Below are 23069 nucleotides of genomic sequence, written 5' to 3' on the forward strand. Positions count from 1 at the left end.
CGTGTAATCAATATGCTTGTTAATGTATGTATGTATGTATGTATGTATGTATGTATGTACGTGATATTTAGAAAATAAAACGCAGAATCAGTTTGGTGTGCCAAAATACATTAATTGTGTATACTTTGATCATAGTCCTCTTTATCTATAGTTCATGTATTTATGATCAGTTTCGCAGTCTTTGAAGCTTTCGAATGGGGAAAATGGCTCAAATTTCAAAGTTTTGCATGTGTCCGAGAGAATATTTTCACGTCCAGAGGATGTTTTATTTGGCTAAACCTGTTAATCTTTATATTCGACCACACCTTCACCTGTAGCTATAGACTCAGGCGTAGTCCGGGTAGGCTGAACACCTTTGACCTTGGATGTGGCGGGAATTGTCATCTCTACGGGGCTCAAAGGCGGCTTTTCCTCGTCTCCCAAGCGGACCTTGAAGGTGTCATCTGCAACGTCTTCATCGCAGTAACTTGTAAGGAAGCTAGGAAACAAAAGTGCCATCGCCAGCGTCATTCCGCCCACACAAAACAATATCAGGCCAATGAGTTTACAGACATCTAAAGTCGTGTTGAAAGCCATGGCAGCATGGTCAATGTATCCTTGGTTGTTGTCTGAGTCCACCTTGAAGAATATCGGCTTCTGTGGGACCAGGTATCCCACAAGGATGCCGATAATACCGAACAACAGTAGATTTACCCCAATCCACATGAAAACTTTCCACCAGATCGGGGAGCATCGTCGTCGGCGTGATCGTGGCCGAAGCAGAAGGTGAAGATCTTCATCTTCCTCATAAATGGTAGGATCTTTATACAACGACCCCGAGTAGAAATCGTGCAGGTAGGACTTGACGCCAAAATAAGGACATTTCTTCTTTGCCTTATGACCAGGACTTTTGATTGACGAGCTATCGCCTGATTTCGACTGCCCCTCCTCGTGCAGCTCAACCGAGTGGCCGTCCCCTTCATCAACCTCGTCAGACTTCATGAGGACAGCCTTCTCGAGAGACATCATTATTGTAGCCCACTAGATCACCTGAAAAAAGAAATTGGGCCCAATTTGATTAGAGTAGCATCAGATGAAGCGAGCAGCACATTTACAATGCAGGCCTGACTAGAAATAGTGTATAATAAATAATTTCTGGAAGTTCCTAATATGATACCTTTTCATTTCCTCTTGTTATAATGTTCATGATTTGAGCCGCCATAGTCAATAATATAGCAGCTGTATCTGTAATAGTAGTAGTAGTAGTACTTGTAGTAGTAGTAAGATGACGATAGTATTGGTCTGGTGATGATGATGACGATTACGATGACGATGATGATACTTTCATCTATGATGGATTTGCAAATTTTAAGCAATTTCTACGTTGTTACAATTGCTTGACGTACTGTCTAGAATATTGACGTATTCGTGGTGAATACGTTAATTTTCTTTGTTTAGAGGCACTTTTAGTTCTGTAAATACGTATCCATTGAAAACAAATGACAGGTGAACTTTTATCAGACCATTGAGGTATTTAATACTTTTGCATTACTGGTTTTTATTTAAACCTTCACAGTTCTATACAATTTGTGATACAAAGTTATCTATGGTTCTGTTTATTTTTTTTTTTTTAAATTTTAGTGATTATTTATTGATTTGGGGGATTCGGTGTTGGGAAGATATTTCTTGGCCCGAATAATTAGCCAGTTTCAAGGAGCAGACATCGTAATGTACAATGTTCACGAATCTTTATGACAGCATAGATTAAATTCGCAAAATTGACCCTTCCTAATTTTTTAACATTATCTGGATATTTTTAGGTTGTATGCTTTGTAATTTGAGATAAGAATAATTATTCATGTCAGGTGAATTAAGTGTTTGGCTCGTGTTTTGTATTGCATAGCGTAAAGTACTAATATTTATCATAGAAAGGTCCATTGATGAATCATACAAATATAAAACAAGTGAAATCATTTAAGCGTGAAATGATTAGAATTAAGTGATGCGTGGTCAACAGGTGGTTATAGCGAAGCTATTTATATTGTTTGCGCGTTTAAGAACACTTCAGTTGACAACGACTGTTGTCTTGACGTCCACGGAAATAGTGGGAAAACAGTGGTCTTCAAGCCACACTCACGCAAGTGTTGATTTGCTCAATATGAGACACTTGCGGTAACAGGATGTTAAATCTTGAAGTTATTACTACTCGCAATGTTTTGGTGAATGAAAGTACCCTATTTGACCTTATGAAATAGTAGTATTATATAATACATCAAATACTAATACCGGTATATTCGGTTCATTTAATCTCTTTCTTTGTTTCTCTCTCTCTCTCTCTCTCTCTCTCTCTCTCTCTCTCTATATATATATATATATATATATATATATATATATATATATCGTGATTAATGTTTCAGTTTATATATGTTACGCATGAGTGTGACTTGTTAAAAAATAAGGTGTAAGCTATTGCAAGTAGAATTGTAGAATTGCCAGTTGATGATGGAAGACAGGACGGAGGCCCGGCCCTAGGGCAAGGCGAACGAGGCAACCGCCCCGGGACCCGCGCTTTCAGGAAATCAACTCCGCACATCCTAGGGCCGGGCCTTAAAAATAAAACTTCATACGAAAAAAATGAAAATACAAGGTCAATAACGTCAAACCGAAGCCTCTAGCCGACCGAGATTTTCTCTAATTGGGTTAGTTCATTTTGTTACTTTTTCTTTGTTGTTCGTGTTTTCAAATTTGTATGCGTGTTTTATTTATCCGTCGGACACTCATTTTTGGTCGCACCCTCCCTTCTGCTGTTCATTTATCCAAAGATTTTATCAAAACCTATACGATATTGTGATCGAGGATCATGCAGATTTATTGTTATAAATCCGTGTGGAGTAGTTTGCGCTTTTGAAAAGAATTTTTTAAAATTTATTCATATCCATATCTCCTGAACACCAAGTATTTTATGAATATTTCGCAGAGTATGTGTATCAACTCCATTAAACACAACTAAAATATTACATTTATCTCTGATCACTGTAGGTATTTGTGTATATCGCTGAGTAACATAAATCACATCAGTATATTTATGTCTGCCTGAAAATATTCTAGCTGGATTCGATTGGTTGTCCGTCATCTCATCATCATATACTACGAGATTATTAATATATCCATCGAGGTCATCTACAGATGGGGCTTAATCAATATTGGTGATAAAATCAATAATATCATTGCCGTCCTCGTCCAACAATTTTGCGTTTTCACTAAAATCTTTAAGCACATCGTAGCACCTCAGATCATCTACAAATGGTACTACTAAAATAACTTATCCCACTTGAGCCATTTCATCAGATTACGTAATAATTGTGTCCTACCAGACCCAGATGAACCTAAGTAGTAAATGGGGATACCCTAGCGACAATGGGAATTAGCATTACAAACACCCCTGGGACAATCTGGCGACAAGGGAAAATTAACATGGAGAAAAACCGTGGGACAATCTGGCGACAAGGGAAATTAACATGGGAATAAATCGTGGGACTGTTGAGCGACAAGGAGGGAATTGAACATGGAGAAAAATCGTGGGACACTCTGGCGACAAGGGAAATTAACATGGGAAATAGATTTTGGAACTGTTGAGCGACAAGGGGAAATTGAATATGGGAATAAATCGTGGGACTGTCTAGCATCAAGGGGAATTGAACATGGTGGGATTGTCTAGGGACAATGATGGTAGAGGGTCAAACACAACAGAGACAGAAACATACATACACTAGTACAAGCGTGAGATTTATATATAAAGCATTACGAAGACCTGAAATCTTGCTGGGGTGTTCAAAAATTTGCATAATTGTAATGATGCTATAAATAGCTATAATCAAGGAAATGCTCAACGACAAAATGGATGTGACTAAAAGTAACGTTAAAATGACGAAATTGTCCCAGAATTTAAAGGAAAATAAACATATCCCCGAAAATTAAGTTACAATAGTTTAGACTAAAATGGATAAAATTAGTAACTACTTACAATATCAACTTCTGTGACGATCGTGGATAAATACCTATGTATCTATAATCAGCTGAAATTTCTATGAAATCCCACTATCTATTTATAGCTCCAACTTGTGGGTTTTTCCTTTGGAAAATCCCACTATCTTTTTATAGCCTCAGCTTGAGTGACGTTCCTGTTTATGAATTCTAGTATATATGTATAGCTACAAAATGTGGAAATCCCCAAGTCGATATTTATAGTCTCAAAATTTCCAGCGTCAGTGACGTCACTGTACTGAACACTAGGGGATAAATGGCAACAGTGTTGCAAGTGGCTGACCTGAATACGCGCTACTGTAGGTAGGTAGGTAGAGTGTATCTGATAGGGATAAAGTGCGTTTTATAGGGACAAACAGAGACCACACACACACACACACAACATACGCGCGCAGACTCACACACACACACACACACACACACACACACACACAGAGGGAAGAGGAAAAAACAAACCCCAAAATATACTATCCACACTCGGGAGGAAGAAAAAAAAACAACCAAATATACGATCTACACAACGTACGCGAACAAACACACACACACACACACACACACAACATACGCGCGCAGACTCACACACACACACAAACACACAGAGGGAAGAGGAAAAAACAAACCCCAAAATATACTATCCACACTCGGGAGGAAGAAAAAAAACAACAACCAAATATACGATCTACACAACGTACGCGAACAAACACACACACACACACACACAACATACGCGCGCAGACTCACACACACACACACACACACAGAGGGAAGAGGAAAAAACAAACCCCAAATATACTATCCACACTCGGGAGGAAGAAAAAAAACAACCAAATATACGATCTACACAACGTACGCGAACAAACACACACACACACACACACACACACACACACACACACACAACATACGCGCGCAGACTCACACACACACACACACAGAGGGACGAGGAAAAAACAAACCCCAAATATACTATCGACACTCGGGAGGAAGAAAAAAAACCAAATATACGATCTATACAACGTACGCGAACACACACACATACACACACACACACACACACACACAGAGTGAAGAGGAAAAAACAAACCCCAAATATACTATCAACACAGAAGGGAGATAATACAAACCCCAAATAAACTATCCACACAAACGTACGCGAACGCATACAAACCCCAAATACACTATCAACACAGAAGGGAGATAATACAAACCCCAAATAAACTATCCACACAAACGTACGCGAACGCATACAAACCCCAAATATACTATCCACACAACGTCGCTAACGCATACAAACCGCAAATATACTATCCACACTCTGCCAAACACCTACACCCCACCCACCCCCACTCCCAACACTACAAAACCCATTTAACCCGTTATTTTATGGCATCAGTGTGTGATTTAGGAAACATCAAGACACAAAATGATGGACGAATAGACTGACTATTGTTTACGGACTTGCATGCCTAAAGAGCGTGCGTGAAGGAAAACATCCTTCCATTTCAATTCTAACTAAAACATGATCCAGAGGGATAGAGAGAGGTGAAAGAGCACAATTTCATAAAGTGTGAGTAAAAACAAAACACGCCATCCTTATTATACAATGTCAAGACCAAGAGACACTTACGTTTTCTTTCTGGTCTATTCTCTTTTAGAAGGTAGTATGAAATTTCACATCAGGGCCAACGCATCGGCTCACATTGTCAATTTTTCCATTTCCATGTTTTTACTGGCACAAGTTCTTCATCATCTTCAATTTCTTCTTCTTCTGAATCCCTCTTCTCTGTTTCGTCTTGTTTTTGTTTCTTCTCTTTTCTCGTAGGGCACTCTGAATTCCAGTGTCCTTTCTCCTGACAACGATATTAGGTATCTTGACTTTTGTCTCTCTTTCTTAGACGAAGCAGGTATTCTGGAGACAAATACCCATTTACCTTTGCAGATATAGCAAACTTCATTAGACACTTTCGTATGACTCTCATCAAATCAACGACCAAAAGAGTAAGTTTTGTTGCCACTTTCGCATGTGATTTATGCTTTCGTATGACTTTTAGCAAATATTTGACCAGCAGGTCGATCTGTGCTGACTCTTCCATCTTCTTGATCGTTTGAGAGCGGAATGAATACTCTGACGCTAAGACACTCTCCTTATATACATGGACCTGCTGCGTATGAAACCTAGTCAAATGTAATTTTGCAATAAGATGAAACGATTTCATTGAGGAAGTAAAAAGCAATGATGTACCGTATCGCCTCACACAAAACCTGAAGTTTTAGTTCAAATCCGTGTCAGCGATTTCGAAGACGACATAACTGAGCTTTAATCAATGCTCTCCAATTATGCCACAAAACCACGAGTCCTGATTCACGCCAAAAGAAATTTCGTTCGGTCCATAAAAAATAGTATCACATCTGAGAAACGCAAAAACGAACTTCCAGAAAACTGAGAATGACGGCTTACACCTACAACGTAAATGTGTGAGTTCAAGTAGTGCGTAAAACTTAGTCAAATTAGATTTTTATAGTCAAGACGAAACGATCTCTTTTCGAACAAGAAAGCAGACACCAAGCGACAATGGCGATCCGTGTCACACAACACTTTTCAAAATGTATATTATCAGAGGTTTGTTCTAGCGATCTGCACGGTTAAATTAAATGTTGATGTATTTTGCAATAAGACGGACACAATTTCCATGGGATCGCCCATGGTACGATTGTTCGTGCATTAGTTTAATTTTTAAAAACAGCAGCAGCAGCATGAACCTGGCAGAGGCTTTGTTAACAGTTTTATCGACACCAAAGAGTTCTTCTTCTCTTTCCGAAGAAGCAGACCTTATCCTGTGAGAAAGCCTGTCGTCAGAGGAGGCCGTCATCTTATAACCTAAGCGATCGCCATAGCTTCAACTTCCCCCCCAAAAAAATTCAGGGCTACCCCATACTCTCGAAAAGAAATCACATTCCATTGCCTATGATACGTTAGTCAGTTAGAAGAAAAAAAAAATACAGAAGTGAGTCTATCAGCACATGATTTCTTTATCTTGGTTAGAAAGTGTGACTCTAAGTTGTTCGTTTCCGTCGCTTATCAAAATTTTAAAAATAGTAATAATTGTTGGTGATAATATGGATAATGTAAGTTCGGGTACAACGAAATTTAAAGAATTAGGTCCAGAACTCGGTGTGGAGGGAAGAAATATACGCAACAGCAGCGGGAGCAAGAAATGCAGACCTAGCCAGTTAGCACTCCACCCACCTCGAGAACACAAATAACAGCTAGTCAACAGCCGACTATACCTAACAAACAACCCGTCCCGGAAAGAGTGGTGGCAAATCAAAGTTCCAATTATGTTACACAAACGGTATGGCAAACTCAAATGTAATTATCGGAGGCACTACGTTCTTTTCTCACTCCGATACTACAGGCAATCTCAGCTGAAAGAACAACTACAACAACAATAACAGGGACAGACACCATAGCAGCGGATTTGAAACTATCTACCTCAACTGAAGAATTAGTATCAGAACCAGAAGAGGAAATTGAGGCGGTTGAGGAGGAGGGGGACGCTGACCCTCGTTGAGAATTACACCGAAATGGGGCTAGATCAAGCATTGTATGACGTCAACATAGCAGGGCAGTTTATTACAGCCATACAATACGTTGCCTACAAATCTCTAGACACCTTTAAACCAAGACCTTCTCAATGGGGATTAGGGGTCAGAGTTCTTCCCCAATTCTACAGACAAGCCTACACTGGATACCCCCTCAGTCAACTGGTAGAAACCGCTGCTTACATTACCGCCCATCATGGCTACGCATTTCCTGATATCAAGAATCATGAGACTAGGAGTGCGGGAAAGAACGTGAAAGCAAAAGAGAGACGTGTTACCTTCTAACAGAAAAAACAGACCTTTTTTCAGGGCTCCAAAAGATTGCTTTTTATTAAATAGGGAACCATATTTGGCTTGGTATCCCTCCTTGACTAAACTATTCTCGAAACAAACTTGACCCATTGGAACACCACAACAAACTTAACTTTTTAAACCTAACAGTGACCAAACTGGCATATGTCGCTTAGACATAATAATTTAAAATAAGATCAGTATGGCTATTTTTATGTACACTAAGTACTAATATTAGACAGGAAGTAGGAAATTTAACAGACTCGTTAGATTTGAACTAATTGCACAGGTGGTTAACACATTATTGGTACCTTTTATTGTCCATTAGCAAAAACGGGACTTGATTTGAAATAAGTACGGGCTAGCGTCTTGGTGAGTACTTAACATCCATGGCTGTCTTGCTGAGCACCTTTTTCCTCCTTTACCACGCTCGGACAGAAAAATGAGTGTGTGGTGAGACAATTCCCACTCATGTTTAAAGTCTTTCAGTCAGGTTGTTAAGGACTAGTTAGTCCTACACCTGAGTGGCTAAATTTAAAAATAGTCTGTGAGTACATAAAAGCCTGGGGGATGAGGCTCTCTTTCCTTCCCCAGGAGTAATTAAAAATCACGCGGTGCGTTATTAAACCAGTGATACATGCTCCATTAGAGCGAAAATCACTTTAATTCAAGTAAGCAGGCAAGCAAGTTCGGGTACCGTCTCTAGTACTCTTGATGACACCAACTGTCTGGGTTATTTTCTTTCTTGCAAGCCCCTATGTTCCACTTCTGTTTGTGATAATAACTTGTGATACTTCACATTTTCTAAAGTAGAAATCTTCACAAGCCGTACAAAATACAAAACTTATATGACTTTGGCTTTTGACACTTGCACAGACTCTTCACTTTATAAGTGTCACGAGAAAATTGTATATCCAATTTTTACCATTTTCAAAAACACGCACACACTTGCAGCTTGACCAGAAATATGTATATCTTGTTTTGTGGATAAGTCACAGACAAGTCCAAGCATATATAGGTGGTTATGAACGTTAGGAATATCCCCTCCTTTTTTCAGAAATATCAAAGCTTGTATGTGCATTTTCCCTTTTCCACTCTATATTAGTGCTTAGATTTGTTCCAAAAAGACAAAAAGGAAAAAAGAAACGAAATAATTTTGAAGAAAAAGAAACAACTGAATTTTGAATTCAGGTTTCTCTTAGTTTATAATTTTTTTCAAGTTGACGGTGCATGACAGAGTACATTCGCCTACCTTTCCAAAGTGAGAGGCATTTCTTCACATGTCATTGCCTTTGTTAAATTCGGTTTCATTGGTTAGTTATCGTTAATCTTTAATTTTTTTCATGCATTTCTTTTTGATAGGAGATTTAAGGCTTTCTATTGTTGTAACGGTATTTATGTTGTTTGGTCTGTTGATGAAATTATCTATAGCAAAGTGCTTAAGATTTTTCAGTTTTTTTTATTATTTCAAGCCCTACAAAAGGAGACCAAGTTTGTCTTCAAAGACGATTGAAACTCTAAATTACACGGGCGTGAAGGAAAACATCGTTGTGTTTAATCTAATCATGCTTGCCGAATCTCTTTGTGTTTTAGAGGTCATATTTCTTCTTAAGTAAATACACGCATCAATAGACAGACAGATTGGGTCATCATCCTTGAGTTTCACTGTACTTTCGGTTCTTTACTTCATACAAACCCCAAATTTATTAGTTTGAAAAAGAAAAGATAACATGCCCCTCAATACTGTAACACGTCTCTTCTGACTCTACCGATGTGAGTATTTATGTCGAAATGTTTAAGTGAGATATAAAAAAATGGTCAGCTTGAAAACGCGAACCAATACTGTGACGCTCAGTATTTTGATGTGGTAAGAGGAAATGGTACAACACACACAAAGAGGGCTTGTAAGTTCACATTTCAGTCTGTCTGCACTGTAATGGTAACAACACAAGAACATAGGGATTATTATGCCACACAGCCCTAGAACAAAACAATGCATCACCCGTTGTAAGCCATTTCATTGGCTATACTTATTTTCTTACCGCGTTCGCTTCGAATTGACTTGAGTAGCTATTCATACAGTGACGAGAATGGCCATGCTTTACTGGGTCTATCCTATAGGCGATTTATATAAAAAAATATTTTTAAAAATTAAACTAATGCACGAACAATCGTACCATGGGCGATCCCATGGAAATTGTGTCCGTCTTATTGCAAAATACATCAACATTTAATTTAACCGTGCAGATCGCTAGAACAAACCTCTGATAATATACATTTTGAAAAGTGTTGTGTGACACGGATCGCCATTGTCGCTTGGTGTCTGCTTTCTTGTTCGAAAAGAGATCGTTTCGTCTTGACTATAAAAATCTAATTTGACTAAGTTTTACGCACTACTTGAACTCACACATTTACGTTGTAGGTGTAAGCCGTCGTTCTCAGTTTTCTGGAAGTTCGTTTTTGCGTTTCTCAGATGTGATACTATTTTTTATGGACCGAACGAAATTTCTTTTGGCGTGAATCAGGACTCGTGGTTTTGTGGCATAATTGGAGAGCATTGATTAAAGCTCAGTTATGTCGTCTTCGAAATCGCTGACACGGATTTGAACTAAAACTTCAGGTTTTGTGTGAGGCGATACGGTACATCATTGCTTTTTACTTCCTCAATGAAATCGTTTCATCTTATTGCAAAATTACATTTGACTAGGTTTCATACGCAGCAGGTCCATGTATATAAGGAGAGTGTCTTAGCGTCAGAGTATTCATTCCGCTCTCAAACGATCAAGAAGATGGAAGAGTCAGCACAGATCGACCTGCTGGTCAAATATTTGCTAAAAGTCATACGAAAGCATAAATCACATGCGAAAGTGGCAACAAAACTTACTCTTTTGGTCGTTGATTTGATGAGAGTCATACGAAAGTGTGTAAGTGCTAATGAAGTTTGCTATATCTGCAAAGGTAAATGGGTATTTGTCTCCAGAATACCTGCTTCGTCTAAGAAAGAGAGACAAAAGTCAAGATACCTAATATCGTTGTCAGGAGAAAGGACACTGGAATTCAGAGTGCCCTACGAGAAAAGAGAAGAAACAAAAACAAGACGAAACAGAGAAGAGGGATTCAGAAGAAGAAGAAATTGAAGATGATGAAGAACTTGTGCCAGTAAAAACATGGAAATGGAAAAATTGACAATGTGAGCCGATGCGTTGGCCCTGATGTGAAATTTCATACTACCTTCTAAAAGAGAATAGACCAGAAAGAAAACGTAAGTGTCTCTTGGTCTTGACATTGTATAATAAGGATGGCGTGTTTTGTTTTTACTCACACTTTATGAAATTGTGCTCTTTCACCTCTCTCTATCCCTCTGGATCATGTTTTAGTTAGAATTGAAATGGAAGGATGTTTTCCTTCACGCACGCTCTTTAGGCATGCAAGTCCGTAAACAATAGTCAGTCTATTCGTCCATCATTTTGTGTCTTGATGTTTCCTAAATCACACACTGATGCCATAAAATAACGGGTTAAATGGGTTTTGTAGTGTTGGGAGTGGGGGTGGGTGGGGTGTAGGTGTTTGGCAGAGTTGGTCATTGCAGGTGAGGGCTTAGGTGCTTTCAAAAAACTTTTTCTTCTTCACTCTGTGTTGATGGAATATAATGGGTTATTTTCTCCACTCTCTGTTGATAGTATATATATATAAAGGGTTATTTCTTCACTGCGTGTGGATAGTGTATAATGGTTTTCTTCTTCTTCCCTCTGTGGTGTGTGTGTGTGTGTGTGTGTGTGTGTGTGTGTGTGTGTTCGCGTACGTTGTGTAGATCGCATATTTGGTTGTTTTTCTTCTTCTTCCTCCCGAGTGTGGATAGTATATTTGCGGTTTGTATGCGTTAGCGACGTTGTGTGGATAGTATATTTGGGGTTTGTATGCGTTCGCGTACGTTTGTGTGGATAGTTTATTTGGGGTTTGTATTATCTCCCTTCTGTGTTGATAGTGTATTTGGGGTTTGTATGCGTTCGCGTACGTTTGTGTGGATAGTTTATTTGGGGTTTGTATTATCTCCCTTCTGTATTGATAGTATATTTGGGGTTCGTTTTTTCCTCTTCCCACTGTGTGTGTGTGTGTGTGTGTGTGTGTGTGTGTGTGTTCGCGTACGTTGTGTAGATCGTATATTTGGTTGTTTTTTTTTCTTCCTCCCGAGTGTGGATAGTATATTTGGGGTTTGTTTTTTCCTCTTCCCTCTGTGTGTGTGTGTGTGTGTGTGTGTGTGTGAGTCTGCGCGCGTATGTTGTGTGTGTGTGTGTGTTTGTTCGCGTACGTTGTGTAGATCGTATATTTGGTTGTTTTTTTTTTCCTCCCTAGTGTGGATAGTATATTTGGGGTTTGTTTTTTCCTCTTCCCTCTCTGTGTGTGTGTGTGTGTGTGTGTGTGTGAGTCTGCGCGCGTATGTTGTGTGTGTGTGTGTGTGTGTGTGTGTGTGTGTGTGTTCGCGTACGTTGTGTAGATCGTATATTTGGTTGTTTTTTTTTTCTTCCTCCCGAGTGTGGATAGTATATTTTGGGGTTTGTTTTTTCCTCTTCCCTCTGTGTGTGTGTGTGTGTGTGTGTGTGTGTGTGTGTGTGTGTGTGTGTGTGAGTCTGCGCGCGTATGTTGTGTGTGTGTGTGTGTGTGTGTGTATTGGTCTCTGTTTGTCCCTATAAAACTCACTTTATCCCTATCAGATACACTCTACCTACCTACCTACAGTAGCGCGTATTCAGGTCAGCCACTTGCAACACTGTTGCCATTTATCCCCTAGTGTTCAGTACAGTGACGTCACTGACGCTGGAAATTTTGAGACTATAAATATCGACTTGGGGATTTCCACATTTTGTAGCTATACATATATACTAGAATTCATAAACAGGAACGTCACTCAAGCTGAGGCTATAAAAAGATAGTGGGATTTTCCAAAGGAAAAACCCACAAGTTGGAGCTATAAATAGATAGTGGGATTTCATAGGAATTTCAGCTGATTATAGATACATAGGTATTTATCCACGATCGTCACAGAAGTTGATATTGTAAGTAGTTACTAATTTTATCCATTTTAGTCTAAACCATTGTAACTTAATTTTCGGGGATATGTTTATTTTCCTTTAAATTCTGGGACAATTTCGTCATTTTAACGTTACTTTTAGTCACATCCATTTTGTCGTTGAGCATTTCCTTGATTATAGCTATTTATAGCATCATTACAATTATGCAAATTTTTGAACACCCCAGCAAGATTTCAGGTCTTCGTAATGCTTTATATATAAATCTCACGCTTGTACTAGTGTATGTATGTTTCTGTCTCTGTTGTGTTTGACCCTCTACCACCATTGTCCCTAGACAATCCCACCATGTTCAATTCCCCTTGACGCTAGACAGTCCCACGATTTATTCCCATATTCAATTTCCCCTTGTCGCTCAACAGTTCCAAAATCTATTTCCCATGTTAATTTCCCTTGTCGCCAGAGTGTCCCACGATTTTTCTCCATGTTCAATTCCCTCCTTGTCGCTCAACAGTCCCACGATTTATTCCCATGTTAATTTCCCTTGTCGCCAGATTGTCCCACGATTTTTCTCCATGTTAATTTTCCCTTGTCGCCAGATTGTCCCAGGGGTGTTTGTAATGCTAATTCCCATTGTCGCTAGGGTATCCCCATTTACTACTAACCTATGATAATTGCTCCGATAGAATTTGGTAGCGCTGGATGATGTTTTACTGGCTCTTGCTTTCGTGTCGCAGAAAAATTAATGACATCCATGTTGTACAAATATAATAAATAATACGAATTTATATTGTGTTCGATGCAGAGCATCCACCCTCACAAGTGGATAAATAACAATAATAACAAAAAAGCGCGCACTTACAGGCAAGTGTGTGAAATGTGGTACAAAAAATATATATTTATTTTGCGTCGTATCAGACAGGTGGTGATATCGCTGCCTCACTGGGAAAATTACGAAGAACTCCACGGGCTAAGTATCCAGAAGAAAAACATCTTCCTGGATATAATTATAGTGGTTTTCATTGAACCTGACTTCATATTCGAATTGACGAGAAAGGTCAACCAAGACCTGGAGAGTATCCAATAAATGCGAATGATCAAGCATGTCACGTTCATGATGTAGCGTATAAAAATAAGGATTAATAACACCGACATATTACAGATGTGAAGGTGTGTGTGTGTGTGTGTGTGTGTGTGTGTGTGATTTAGATCTTTAAATTAGCTTTAAAATTTAACATATCGCTACTATGTCTGCAGTGTGGCAGTTTATAGTGATGTCTAGCACTGGGGCATCATGTCGCAGACATGTAGCATGATGTCCCACCCAGTTACATTATCCTGACACCAGGCCGACCAGTCCTAACACTAACCTCCTAATGCTGAGCGCCAAGCGAGGCAGCTGTTAGTACCATTTTAATAAGTCTTTGGTATGACTCTGCCGGGGTTTGAACCCACAACCTCCAGCTTCCGAGGCGGACGCTCTAGCCACTAGGCCGCCGGAACGGTCCCCACTGATCGTCTGTAATACGTAAATATTCTGAATTGTGAACAGTTAATAGTCTCAGGAGATTAGAAAGACGATCTAAATTTATCCTTTTGGGTTTCTGTAATAAATTAACATTTATTTTATAAAAATGTTACTGGCATACCATGAAAATCTATTGATTTTTCTTTATCGTCTTCTATACAAATATTTGGTCTGTTTATCGTTATTTCTTCAATTGATTTTTCAAATCGCGAGAAACAAAATCACACTGAACACATTCCTACAGATTCTAGCGGACACGAATTGTAATCATTCGAAATGTTTACTCTATGACTAGCAGAGGAAAATATATGCTTTGGATATATGTATCAGAAATCAATAAACTGCATCTGATTCAAAAGATGTAGGTATAGATTGCTGGCAACTAACTCATAACAATTTATATACTCTGTGTACATATTACTCAGAGTAACGAAAACTCTGGAGTTGTGTTTCAAGTACTCAAAGTCAAAACTTGATTTGTTTGCAATATTAGTAGTCTTTTCATCCTTAACTTAATGGAGGTTTTATTTATATAAAAAATATCTGGTTTTTAAACAGTTCTCGTTTCATTTTTTTCGTTGGTGTAATAAATACGTTATTTTCATTGATGTAATAGAATACTGTTCAGTTAATTTGAAACATAATTTCCGACTACAAAAATCTATTCTCTGCAATTAAATCAATCATGTCATATTTATATTATCAGTCGTATTAATAAAATAAAATTTATCTCTGATTATCCTTCTTCGGTAATGTGGCTTTCTATTAGCATCTGAGAAACTTGCCCAACCTAGTTGTTGTTGTTGTTGTTGTGGGGTTTAACGCCATTTTTCAGCACGATAGGCTATACATGACGGCCAGTATTAATGGTGGAGGAAGAACCCGGAACACCCCGGAAAGAACCACCGACCCACGAGAAGCTACTGGCAAGCTTTCTCACATGCCCACATTGGCTGAATCTTAGACTCGAACCGCCGCAGACAGAGGTGAGATGGCAGTGATCCGTTGCCCAACCTAGAGAAATGTGTACAACCTAAAGAAATGTATACAACCTAGAGAAATGTGTACAACCTAAAGAAATGTATACAACCTAGAGAAATGTGTACAACCTAAAGAAATGTATACAACCTAGAGAAATGTGTACAACCTAAAGAAATTTATGAAACCTAGATTTAATTTTTTTCTCTTCAGTTGCTACCATATAACGTGGTTCATGCTTACTTCTTTACATCCGCTAACTTGTAGCTGATTTTTATGTTTGTTATAAGCTCTTCCAATCTCGTTAACCTTAACCTTTTCCTCCTGAAAAAGATCCCGTTCTTACTTTAATATATTAACTCACTACTTTCTTTTATTTGTTATACGTACTGACAATAAAATAAAACTCCTCGTGATTTAGCTCGTTATTGCTTATAGAACTATTCATATCAATAGTGTTCACCTTACTTATAACTGAGTTCACTATCTCAACATGCTTTAGAACTTTGCTAGCCTTAACAGATCACTGACACCTCACCTCTGTCCGCTAGTGGGTGGGTGAGAAAGCCGGTATATATAATATACTCGCCGCCATGCATGTCATGTGCTGCAAAATGGCGTTAAACCCATAACAACAAAAACAACAACCTAAAATGCAGTATATTGTCTGTCAGCAATGCAATATACAAAGGAGGTATATTTGATATTTCTTCCACGCTTATATGTATGAAATAGATAGTTTAGTATTAACATTAGCCTGTTAAAAAGGAGGATTTGCAACATATGTTTCAGACATTTTTGGTGATTGAGCGATTCGTTTCATTTTAAGTTTTCGTCGGTGCACTACTTTTTTCTATATTTAAATGTAATTACCAATTGGTTTCCATGTAATCATTTTCCGGCTTGTGCTTATTATTTCATCTGGTGTACTATTTTCCTCTTTGGTTTCATTGAGAGACTTAGCCACATGATATATACTCCTGTTAAAGTAGCAGTTGTAATAACTGATAAAATTCATACATAGCTCGATTACAAAGCATCCGGTTCTCATTTTTATTTTGCTCAACGTTCTCTGTTTTATTTTTCCCCTGTTAAGTTTTAAATTCATGTGTTTGAATGCTATCAAGCTAGCAGAGAGTGCTGACAGAAGTAATCGTAGCTTATACAGAGGAAACCCAAAGAAGTATCATATTCTGTTCTATGTATATAATTCCGCCAAATTACCAGTGGTTACGTATTAAAGAAGACACTGCCAAGAAGAAAACTTCTGAAAATAACTTCGATATTTGAGCTGATCTCGCACTGACAGAACTCCCATAAGTTTTCTTAATTTGCTTTTGATCTGTTTTATCCTCCCTGTTAAAGCATTATCGGCTATATCTCTGTAACAAATATTGTTTGAATCAGTCAGACAAAATAAAGTTTTCTAATCTTCTATGAAACAGTTCTTTTTCATGTTTTTTTAAAGAATCTTTTTAGATAGCTAGAAAGTATCAAAAGGTGGTGTAGATAGTTTTCAATTTAAGAGTCATGTTTACAAAAGTGATTATAAATAACCACCAGATATAAAATTTGACAGTACAGAAAATATTTTGATCACTACTGTAAAGAACAACAACATGCTGCTAAATATACACAATAATCATTTAGCAAATCACAGCCACAAATTGAGTCAGAAACGATGAACATTAATTGTGTTATGGGATTCAACGCCATTTCTCAGCACAAGATATGTTATACATGGTGGCCAGTATAACTGGTGGAGGAGGAACCTAGAAAACCCCGGTAATATTCACCGACCCACGGGAATCTACTAGCAAGCTTTCTCACGTACTTATATTGGTCGTGCCCGAGACTCGAACCCACGCTGAAGTGAGATGGAAGTGATCCGTAACGGTTAGCGCTTTAGACCACTCGGGGCCCCACATTAATTATGACCTTTGAAAGATATTAGAAATAGACGATACAGATTGCACCAGAAGAAATAAATTAGAAGAAAGGTTAAAGGATTCTGAAGAAGCTTTCAAAATAATATACTACAAAAATGTGTCAAACTTGAATATTCCAGACCTAATACTCGTTCTTAGCAGAATAGCAAATAATAAAAAAAAAACAAGAATATTTTAAGGGACGCATAGTTGTAGAGTCGTTATGTTTCAAAAGAATGTTAAAGTTGGATATAAGCAGTCAACAGAAGAAAAAATACCCAGTAGTCTATTGTCACTTATTGTCGTACAAAGACATGAAATAATAGATGTTCAGGGTATACGGACCCAACCAATCAACACCAATGAACCATTGACCAAAATGGTAAATGAAACAGAGACACTAGATGATTACTACAAAAATACATGTCTGCTAGTTTGATTACCAAGTGTCCCTAATTTCCAACACAGGTAACTATTGGCATGCCCAACTGCAAATGGGTGTTTTATTTTTAATTTTTTTTAAAACAGCGAATGGGACAGTAATAGATGGCACAGCCGTCCGTGTAACTGATGTTGTCCATGGTACTTCAGTTAGAGTGGCATGGTCGATGGTAACATGATCTGTATTAATGCCAGGAAGTCATACTGGGTTTAATCTGTGCACAATATTGCTTTAAAAAAAAATTACTTTAGACATTTTGCCATAAAATGTATTGTGACTTGGATTTAACATCTGTATTTTAGATTATCAGAGACGATTAATATAAGGGATGGTCACTTATTTGAGGTTGAGAATACTGCAACATATGATTAAAAGATCCCAGAGGATTTAGCCGCAGTAAGGCGATTTTGGAAGAAATAGGGTACCTGACTAGTATATTCACAACCACGCGATAGGTTAAATATTAACATGTACATACATGTTTTGCACTTTCAGTTTCTCTTTATAGATACATTTATGTACTACACATGATGACAACAATCAGTAACCATACAATGGAGTGACACCATCGTTGTCAGCAGTTCAGTTGATAGAAGCTTAAGTAAATTTAAAAGGATATTAACGGGAAATCTATTATTTTACGATATCTCTATCAGTCGGCAAGGATCTCTCAGTATGAAAAGTCCGTGCTTCATTTGTAAATTACACAGATAATCAAATCTGTTATGACTGGTCAATTCTGAGCGGGCTTAGGTCCTTTTCTACCTCAGTCTCCCCAAATGCACATTTCTTACAACGTGATATATTTGTGTCGCGCATTTCCGTTTGTTTCATTGGTTTTCCCTCTTATTACAAAAATCACCAATAGGACAAAAAATTTCCTTTAATTCTGCATCTATTAATGTTCACCAATTAGTCTTACTGCCGTGTATGATGCCTTACAATTATAATAAATGGAATGGTGAAGAAAAAGAAATGTATTCACACATACACTCAGTCTTACTTTTAAATTTATTTACACAGACACCAAATCTTACTTCTAAATTTAGTTACACAGACACCAAGCCTTACTTTTAAAGTTTGTATTGTTTTTATTGCACATCAATTTTAACAACTTTAAGTACAGCAGAAAGAGATGGGTGTCTGCGAAAGTTAATATTTTTCACTGTTCGCTTATTTTGCTCAATTTCATGCCATCTCAGTATCACAGTCAAGAACATTTCTTCAAAGTCCAGATCACTGATCAGTTTATTTCATTTTTCATTTGTCATAATTGAGTACTTTTCGTCACCTCGCTACCGTAAATGGGGAACAAATACTCAACGAACTTGTTTTCAAAAGTAATAATAAAAAGAATTTTAGTCTGACACCAATAGAGAATCTATTTTTGGTCAGATTGGAAATGATGTCGGATACGCAATGAAAGCGTATAAAATGGTATACAACGTCATAAAACCAAGACTCGTGTGTGAAGAATCGTCTCATGAAAGTTTGCATGTACTGTTGCATGCAATATGAGCCAAAATGAATACACTGCAGCTAATTTATAAACTCAACGCATTTCTGTCAAGAAAAATCGGAATATTCATTTGCTGACAAAAGTGAAGCCTGTGATCTCCTACATTCAAAAGTGAGTTTAATGTAGCTATACCAGGATATGAATGACTTATACCAACTCTGACAAGTAACAATTTTTCATTAGCACCAGATTTTAAGTGTTCTTGCGTCTACCATTTCATGACCAATGGAACCAGTTTGGTATATTTATCAGTCTCGACTGATGCTCTCTCTCTTTCTCTTTCTTTCTCTCTCACGCACACACACACACACACACACACACACACACACTCTCTCTCTCTCTCTCACACACACACTCTCTCTCTCACACACACACACACACACACACACACACATTCATTCATTCTCTCTCTCTCTCTCTCTCTCTCACACACACACACACATACTCACCACACACATACTCACACACTTTCTCTCTCTCTCTCTCACACACACATTTTCTCTCTCTCTCTCTCTCTCATACACACACACACACACACACACACTCTCTCTCACACACACACACACTCACACACACAGACACATAAACAACAGCGATCGTTTTCAAAAGCGAAGGAAAGAATAACTCTACTGCTACGTTTTTTCTTTTTCATTTCTTCTTCCCTGTTTCTTTATTTAAGTTTCTTTACATTTATTGTTGCAATCGTTGGCTTCATTGCTTTTTAATAATATGAAGGAATGAACTAGAAACTCTGTCACATGTTCCTATTACTTGCACAGTAATATCGCACAACATGCAACAAATTAATTTGAAGAAGAAAAAAAATCTAATATAATACATGAAAGAGAGACTTCTCTGATTTTAATATATTTTTATGCGCCAAAAATCCACCGTATTGTCGTTATTTGCACTCAACATGATTATCTTGACATCCTGATAGTACGTTGCGGGTAATAGCGTTTAATTTATTTCTTTTACACCCACCTACACTCACAACACAATCAAGTCACTACTAACTGCTAGAGTGATAGCTAAGCCAGTCGTATACGGATTATTGAATTCACTGAGTTTGTGAATCGGAGACTGGTATTCACGATATAAGCGTCTGCGGGGCATCAATACAAGGAGAAAATCAATAATAAATCATTGCTGACCATATTAGAGATAGACAAGTTTCTGCGATTTCTAAAACAATGATAGCATGACTATCAAAACAACCAACCAAAAAGAAGGAAAACTTCATCCTTGTGTAATGTATATTTTATCTGACAAAGCTATTCAATCTCTTCCTTGTCTGTATAAGACCATACTGTCCCATTGTTCGAACTCCGACAGACGTCCATAGCAGAATGACAAATTGTGGCAGGCGACATGTTTATCAAGTAGCATTTTCAACTGAAATACAGGCCCATTTATTATATGTTCATTTATTATTTCTTTCTTCTTTTATTTTTGTTAGGTCATTTATAAAGGGTTTTTGTTGTGCTTGTGTAGGTCATTTATAAAGGGTTTCTGAACTATGAATATTTCTGGATCCTTAAAAGCTCGAAAGAAAGAAGCAATTGAAAGTATGACCCTAGTATAAAGTATAATTGCAAGAGGCCCATCTACCACCTGCTTCCATTATCAAAAGCTAATAACATCAACTGTAAACGTCTTGTTTACTTGTTCATTTTATATTTTATGTCGGAGATTGAATCAGAACATAACCACCCTAATTACTGAACCTTTTGATATTGTCAATAAATCGAATTTAATGAGTCTTATCATTTCTTATTTTCCCTTCACAAATGTAAATTCTATAGACGTCTATGTCATTTTGAAAGTATAAACTTACTTATGACCGCAAAATATACGTTTTTGCCTAACGGGGTTTACATTTTGTCTAACAGCTATATTCTTTTGCCTAACGGTTATATACTTTTGTCTAACGGTTATATACTTTTGTCTAACGGCTTTTACATTTTGCTTTAGTTCATACCGCTCACTTTGAAATGTAATTGTCCGCTGTGTTTATTTTTCAACAGAAAAACTACACTGAAACCCTTACATATGGCCAACTTTATTAATTTGGCTTTCGATGTTACTTAATAGATCTCTACATCATGCTAATGATGCGTCTGAGTCTTCTGGAAACATGTACAGTTCTCATTTATTCGGTCCTAAATAGCTATATACTTATACATTATGCCGCCATTAGCAAGGTCACAGGGTCATTAAGGATGAAATAGTACTACGTAAAGATGGACAACGAAAATGAATGCTACAACAAGCATATATTAATCCAGTTGTCCTATCGGACTCTTTTTTTTGTCTCACATGTCATGTTTCCCATTCATAAGCCACGTGATCACAAATTACTGCTTATGGTTTAAAATTGATTAACGCATAATCTGCGTTACCATTTTTTTATTCTTGTTATTCTGAACTGGTAAACATTACCAATGGCCTTAACCACGATAATTTATATAGATATTTTCCTACAAGAATCTAACATGTGATTCTAAAAAAAATATTTAAAAAATGGTATAAAAGACTTACCAAATGGATTTCTATCATATCCGTATGTCAGAGCATTACGGTTCAGCTTGTAAAATCGCTTACGAACATAGTTCCATATGTGAGCGCTGCAGTGTTTTCCCAAAACAGTATTGGTTTTTTTTTTTACAGTACCGCGCATGTGCAAATAAACCAAGCCGTTATCGATTTATTTTGTCTCAATCTGTATTGGAGAATCTATGAAGAAACGTGACATCATTCTGTTAATTAAACGCCAACGAAGAAAAGTGAATTGTCAGAGGCCTTGGACAACGAAGAAATATTATCTTTATGCAAATACTTCTCGTTGATTTTCTGTCATTTCGCAATTAGTGGTTCATATTTAGAAATTTTACCAAAGTTTTTCACTTTATTGTATTGCATTCAAATCTCAATTTGCAATACACAAATCGATTTATATAAATAGCCTGTCGTCAATATTACAGTCAGTTAGCATGGTAAATAGAAGCCATATTTTCGCACATCTATATTGACTTCCTAACTTCCAATAACGACCATGAGGTTTGAAACGTATGACATTTCATGCCTGTCTCACAAATTTTACCGCTTGGAATCTATGATTTAGAAGAATTTCATTTAATTTCATATATCTTAAATTTGATTGATTATTATATTTTCCGTGTGCATAATGTACTGCTGTTATTTATTTCGCATTATCCAACATGCCATTATTATCATTCCTATTTATCTCAGTTAAAATCTAGAATATCATTTTATATAAGCACTAGCAAAATCTCTCGAAAGCATGTCAGAATGCAATTCCAATAAAAAGTGTGTGTGATCTTAAAAGCAAACGAAACATTTAGATGTCCAACAAAAAACGGACAAAACTCTTTTATGTGTGTCACCTTTTGAAATCTAGTTCGACCCTTTTCAGAAATAATTTGCAAAAATAAAGATTTGGTGCTGATATTTCTTGTGAAATAACGCATTAATTGACAGAGCGTGCCCATGATTTGACGTATTTTATATAATGTCTGTTACTTCTCAGATATGACTTATTACTGTACGAGAAATCTTCACATTTAGCAAAAATAATTTCGAAGATAGCAATACAATAGTAATTAAAGGGTTGAATAAGATTTATAGATTTCGAAATTTTGTACCAAATAGATATCCGCAGTACTACTACTGGTTCGTCTACATGCGAGATCCCACCCCCGCATAACTG

General features: G+C 37.3%; 1 protein-coding gene across 1 annotated transcript; it reads right to left on the reverse strand.

Annotated features, from left to right (window-relative positions):
* Positions 1–91: 91 nt before the first annotated feature.
* LOC149807262 (neurensin-1-like) lies at positions 92–22001 on the reverse strand. Its single transcript, XM_089964163.1, has 2 exons — positions 21881–22001; positions 92–1029 (listed from the first exon to the last, which is right to left on the reverse strand). The coding sequence occupies exon 2, from the start codon at positions 1006–1008 to the stop codon at positions 283–285; it is 726 nt and encodes a 241-aa protein (XP_089820289.1). The 5' UTR covers positions 1009–1029; positions 21881–22001; the 3' UTR covers positions 92–282.
* Between the last annotated feature and the right edge of the window lie 1068 nt (positions 22002–23069).

This window comes from Sinohyriopsis cumingii, chromosome 1 (assembly GCF_028554795.1).
Source record: "Sinohyriopsis cumingii isolate HCF-2022 chromosome 1, ASM2855479v2, whole genome shotgun sequence".
Taxonomy (NCBI): Eukaryota; Metazoa; Mollusca; class Bivalvia; order Unionida; family Unionidae; genus Sinohyriopsis; species Sinohyriopsis cumingii.

What these genes read in the sequence shown, in the direction of transcription:
- LOC149807262 (XM_089964163.1), bottom strand. Translation starts at nt 1,008, where the DNA reads ATGATGTCTCTCGAGAAGGCTGTCCTCATGAAGTCTGACGAGGTTGAT.